At 30.0% G+C, this 6,135-nt stretch overlaps 1 protein-coding gene across 1 annotated transcript; it reads left to right on the forward strand.

The window, feature by feature from the left end:
- Positions 1-1,013: 1,013 nt before the first annotated feature.
- Positions 1,014-4,538, forward strand: LOC148200351 (ras-related protein RABB1b). Its single transcript, XM_088114428.1, has 6 exons — positions 1,014-1,214; positions 1,307-1,446; positions 2,729-2,811; positions 3,333-3,537; positions 3,649-3,717; positions 4,030-4,538. The coding sequence occupies exons 1-6, from the start codon at positions 1,169-1,171 to the stop codon at positions 4,120-4,122; spliced, it is 636 nt and encodes a 211-aa protein (XP_087970554.1). The 5' UTR covers positions 1,014-1,168; the 3' UTR covers positions 4,123-4,538.
- The last annotated feature ends 1,597 nt before the right edge of the window (positions 4,539-6,135 follow it).

Raw genomic sequence — 6,135 nt, forward strand, 5'->3', positions numbered from 1 at the left:
GTAATTAAAGCATGATTAAGTAGATGAATTAACCACAGACTAATAAACGTAATTATAAAAACCATAAATATAGTATAAATAACACAAAATATGAGATAAATTAATTATGTTCATTTATTACAACATTAATTACATTTTGACGTACTTGACTAACTTAAATGTTAAAATATCTTCTATAAGTATAACCCCTTGCTTGATTGGGAAATGACAAATATTGTTGAGAAGAATAGAGACTCTTAAAATTGAAGGCTTAAAACGTTTGAAATGTTTCTCAAAGTCTTCCCAAGATATACTTGGTTAGATAAGAACATTCACAATCCCCACTACAATGTCAAACACCAATCCATTTCAATTTCAGAAGCTCGTAGAAGCTTTTCCATTTAACTAGTCAAAATTTTGTAATATTATTAAAACATTCGATTTTTCAATTAAAAGAATTTAATTTCTGTAAAAAAATAATTCAACACACGACAAACGTACATTGTTTCTTACATTAAACAAAATTTAATGTAATTGAAAAGGAAGTACTAAATTTATTATTTTTTAAAAATAAAATAACCAAATCATAATTTTGATCCGTGAAAAGAAAAAAAATATATTTAACCGTATTAATAAGTCATAAAAATAGTCGTGAATTAAAAAAAATGAATTTACTTTTTTATTGAATTTTTTATTATATTTTAAAAATATTTTCATAAACATTAGTTTTAATATTTTAAAATATATTAAAAAACTATTATAGCATACTAATATCAAATATTTTAAAAATTTAACAAAAAAAATATATAAAAAACTCGTTAGAAAAGCCGTACGCCCAAAATTCTCATTAAAAGGCACAAACAACTAACAAAACAATACTAAAAATATAAATTAAAAGAAAAGAATACTAAATTCTCATTAACAGACATAAACATCTCCGAAAACAAATTCTAAAAATATAAATTAAAAGAAAAGAAATATTAAATGATATTCAAGACGCATTAAAGAAACAAGTGATACAAATACGTCACTTCTTGCTTTGGTTGGGAATCAAACCCACCATTCTCACTGTGCATCACTCTCTTCCTTCCTTCTTCGTCTTATTCTCCAACCCACACTAAAGCCTTCCTAATTTTGTTCTTTTCTCTGTTTTGCTTTTTTCAAACGGCGTCGCTTCAGAGGTTCAGCGATGTCGTACGACTACCTATTCAAGTACATCATCATCGGCGACACAGGTTAGGTTCTTCTGTTCCCTCTTTCCTTTTCTTCTCGCAATTGGGTCTCCGAATCTCACTTCAAGTTTGGGTTTTTCTCCGGTGCCGTGCAGGTGTAGGGAAATCGTGTCTGCTCCTCCAATTCACTGATAAGAGGTTCCAACCTGTTCATGATCTCACCATTGGTGTTGAGTTTGGCGCTCGCATGGTCACAATTGATTCTCGACCCATCAAGCTTCAGATATGGGATACTGTCAGTTCACCCTCTCTCCCTTTCTATCTCTTCCTCTATTTTACTTTTTTTTAAAGTAAAAATCTGTTGCTTAATTGTGTTTTTTTTTTAATTACTATTTGTTAGATAGGTATTTCAAATTTGGTGAGAATTGATCAAGGGTATGTGTATCTGCTAGAACACTAAGTAAAATAGTTGTGATCACTGTTTAATTTGTTTGATTGTTTGGTTTTTTGTGGCATGTATGGTCTCATGCAGGATCATCCAACATTATATTCAAATGCTAGATACCTAGAATTAGGTGAAACTTTAAGACTTTGGTTCTGGGTTTAGATTTGACTTTGAGTTGAAACAAGTTTACGCATGTTTTAAGTTTGATTTTAGATGGAAATGTTTGTTTTTTCTTCTTTTAGAATTGGTTTTTAAGTGATGCGATATTGTTCAGATGTTTTTATCATAAAAGCAAGCTAGAAGAAAATAATATACAGTTTTTATTCTGACGCGAAAGCTACTTAAAGTTGCTTAAACTCAGTAAATTTTGGACCTATAAAACGTAGAACTGAACATGCCAAAGTTTATCGTTTCTATGTGATTCTGGAAAGTTCAAGGTGAAACCAAAGGCACATTAAGTAACTTTTGGGTTGCATAGAAAATTTTGTTGCGAATTTTGCATAGTTTTTTAGAAAGTAAATAGCTCAAATATAAATCTCGAAATTTCAAAATCAATTTTAATCATTATTGGTGTTACAGAATCAATTCTGGAAACGCAAGCCCAAACAAAATAAGTCTGTTTACTTTTTAAATTAGGATTGCAAATCTATAGTTGAACTTGTTCATGCAGATATATCCAACACAATCTATTATTTATGTCTCAGGTTCTTAATGTTCTTTATCTGTGGTGCTACTTAATTTCTTTCTGTTTTTCATTGATTTATATAAGGTAGTCCTTGAAGTTCGTAGTTATTGAACCTTGCAATGACTGATTACTGAAATTATGTCTGGTCGAGGCCAATTTAGTATATAAAATTGACCCATTTGTCTGTGATTTAGTTTGTTGTAAGGCTAAGCCTTGAATTACATTGATTGGCATTGCATGGTGAAACCAAATTGATGTCGCGCGTAATGAATGGTTTCATTACTTCCTTTGATCCACAACATCGTGTATCGGTAGGATCTTAAAAAGATTAAAAAGTCTTAGTAGTGTTGAAGATGGAATTCTTTTTTAATATATTTTGTCATGTCTAAACAAGGATGCTGTTTTCAACAATATTTAGGTACTTATGCAGAACTTGTTTTACTGTAGGCTGGGCAAGAGTCCTTTAGATCCATCACAAGATCTTACTATAGAGGAGCAGCCGGAGCACTTCTAGTTTATGACATTACAAGGTGGGTTGTGCTATTTACAATTTGACATAGAGTTCACGGTTTGCATTTCTTTAGAATTATATTGAACAACATACCACCTTTGTTGTGGTATTTATTTACCACTTTCATGAGTGCTAGGAATGCAATAGAAGTAAAATGCAGCATAATTGAACCCAATTTCATTCTAAAAACTATTGAAGTTTTCGTGGCTAACTGTAGCTATACTGTTACCTTCTCTTTTGTCACTGATGGTTTCAATTCTTTTGAAGTAAACATTAATGTCTTATTTTATTATTAAAGTTTAATGTTTGAACCACATGTGCAGTGCTGGTATGTATCCCTTGTTGCTTCCATTGTGGCTCCCAAACAGTGTACACTTTTTGTTTCATATAATCAAATAAGTATAATGCCCAATGATTATTTTCCCCCTTTCATTTTTTTCTTTCTCGTATCTCTGGTGGGTGGTGGGGGTTGAGTATGAGGTTTGTTCTTTTCTCAAAGTCCCTTCAACTGAAAACCAAAAGACTCTTTTTGTTGATCAGGAGAGACACATTTAATCATTTAGCTAGTTGGCTGGAAGATGCCCGGCAGCATGCCAATCCTAACATGAGCATCATGCTCGTAGGGAACAAGTGTGACCTGTCTCATCGAAGAGCAGTGAGCAAAGAGGAGGGGGAGCAGTTTGCAAAAGAAAATGGACTTCTGTTTTTGGAGGCTTCTGCTAGGACTGCTCAAAATGTGGAAGAGGTGATGCATCTCAATCAATATCAACCGAGATGTAGCACTATGCTTTGCTACCTCAAGAATATTTTGTGAAATTTATTAACCATGGAAAGCCACTTACTGCTCATTCTGCAGGCTTTTATAAGGACTGCTGCAAAGATTCTTCAGAATATTCAGGAAGGTGTCTTTGATGTGTCGAATGAGGTAAATATCTATTATGTTCCGTGCAAAAAGAGGTGGATGGTTTCTTAAGAATGGATGTTTTCATCATTTTATTGTCATAATAGGGTATAAGAAATTGACATTTTCATTTCATTTGCTAATTACCACTGTATCATCTGAGATCTAGGTTGCTCTGATGATGGTTGGTTTCACCAAAATGAGTTAAATATAGAAATGAAGCATTGTTGCTTTTTCTTCTTTCTTGTAACAAACAACATATAACATAAAATGGAACTTTCCATGCATCCTTAGCTGCCCGTTTTGGCTAGATCACCAATGAATCTATTGTTGCAGTCATCTGGTATAAAAGTTGGCTATGGACGTCCCCAAGGTCAATCAGGAGGCAGAGATGGAACTGTTTCTGCAAGGGGTGGATGTTGTAACTGATTGAAGGGAAACCAGATCTCAATCTAATCCTTTTTTGCATCTATTTCTGCCTCCTGTCTCAACTGAGTGTATACTCTTAGACTTGACATGGAACTTTTGGAGTACACTGCAACTTCCTGTATAGATCTAATCTCAAAGGTGTTCTTGGAACAGATTTGACTGCATAGTTTTCAGATCTACTAAATGTTTAATGATTGGCTGTTATGTTCAAAATGCCAGTTTCTTATAGTTTTGTTGTTATCTGCTACAATATTTACATGTTGTAGCTTTTTAGTAGGTACTACCCAATGTTCCACTCAATGTTAAACATGCATGAAGTTGTGTGGGTCTCATGTGTACAATTTATCAATCTTCAAAGAATGTCTTTATATATGAAAAAGATGAATGGGGTATCCTAGAGATGTGATTGATTTTTATTGCATGAGTTTCTCTATATGTGTATGCTAACAAAAAGAAAGAATAAAAGAAGAAAAAGACGAATTGTGGTTTTTACATATTTACAATATAGAATGTGCATTAGTGTTGTGGCAGCATGTAAACTTAAATATTTGACTAAAATTATTAAGTATGGTACACTCATAAGATTTTTTTACTACTTCTCATGTACATTTTACCTTTATCTCTTCACAAAAGTAAAAATCATATAATATAATATTTTTTTTATATATAATTTAAGTTAATGTCACAACTATATCTCCTAGTAAACAATAATTTTGTCTCCCATCTCATGTAATAACATAAGTTTAACATTTCATCATATTACTTTCACTTTTTTTCTCATATCTATTTAAAGCATGGCATTTATTATCATAAAGTATATATTGGATGCATAAAATAAGACCAAATCTGTCAGTTTCTTTAGTATTTTGTGATCAGAAATAATTTCAATACCTTTTCTTCTATGCTGATATCGTATGTGTGACATTCTTAATAATTTTTGTACTATTTATTAATTCCGATATTTAAACTTAAATGTACGAGTAACATATTCTCTTGTTAATTTCCAAATCATATTTTTCTCATGCTAACATATAAATGTCTATACTCTATCTTACTCCTATTTGAAGAGAAAAATCTTTCCAAAGTTTTTCTATAAATTTCAAGTCAATAATTAACTACTTTCCAAAATTTCTCAAATAAAACGAAAACATCTGCAACAAATATCTAATAAGGGATAGAAGTTTATATATCTATTCTAAGCACATCCACACCTAGATTTAGGATGACAAAAAAAAATGATGATTTAGGGTGACAAAATAAATATGATGACAAAAAATACGTGTCACAGATAAGATATTTATTAATTGTAGATAATGAATATTTTAATACTTATTTGATATTTATTAATTATAGATAATGAATATTTTAATACTTAAAAGTATTGTATTACTCATATATGTATATATTTGTTACTTATAAAAAATAAATATAAAAATTAAATTTATATTTATTAATTTAAATTTACTTGAAATTAAAATTAATTTATATTTTATTAGGTTAAATTTAATCAAAATTATATTTTCATTTATATTTAATTTCATTTATATTATATTTTATATTTTTTTTTTAATTTTATTTTAAAAATTTATAAAATATATTTTTTAAATATTTACGAGTATCAACACTCGTGGGTTTTAAAATATTCATTAGTATTTTTTAAACGAGTATATGTGCAAGTAACATATGGATAACGAACTAATTTTTTTGTTACAAATCATATAGCGAGTAGACATTATCTATGTTCGACCCAATTCGTTCTCATCTCTACCTATTAAACAAATAAAAAATTAAGAAAAATTTTAAATGTAATTATCTATTTTCATAGGAAAAATTCTTAATCTCCCTTCTTATACTAGTAAATAGTTTATCATAATGTCTTCTTGTGTTATGTGTAAAAGTCAAGCAAACACTTCTTTCTTTTGCAAATTCTATCCTTGACATTTGATCATTATCTCTAATTTCTAAACAAGAAGAATCCTTTGTAAATCTTTGTATCTACCATTGTTGTAAACT

Source organism: Vigna umbellata, chromosome 4, assembly GCF_029865625.1.
Source record: "Vigna umbellata cultivar VRB3 chromosome 4, Vumbellata_1.0, whole genome shotgun sequence".
NCBI classification, from domain to species: domain Eukaryota; kingdom Viridiplantae; phylum Streptophyta; class Magnoliopsida; order Fabales; family Fabaceae; genus Vigna; species Vigna umbellata.

Excerpts from the sequence above, each read along its gene's own strand:
- LOC148200351 (XM_088114428.1), top strand. The coding sequence starts at position 1,169 with ATGTCGTACGACTACCTATTCAAGTACATCATCATCGGCGACACAG. Across the intron at positions 1,447-2,728 it reads AGCTTCAGATATGGGATACT|GCTGGGCAAGAGTCCTTTAG; the intron begins GTCAGTTCACCC and ends GTTTTACTGTAG. Across the intron at positions 3,718-4,029 it reads TCTTTGATGTGTCGAATGAG|TCATCTGGTATAAAAGTTGG; the intron begins GTAAATATCTAT and ends CTATTGTTGCAG.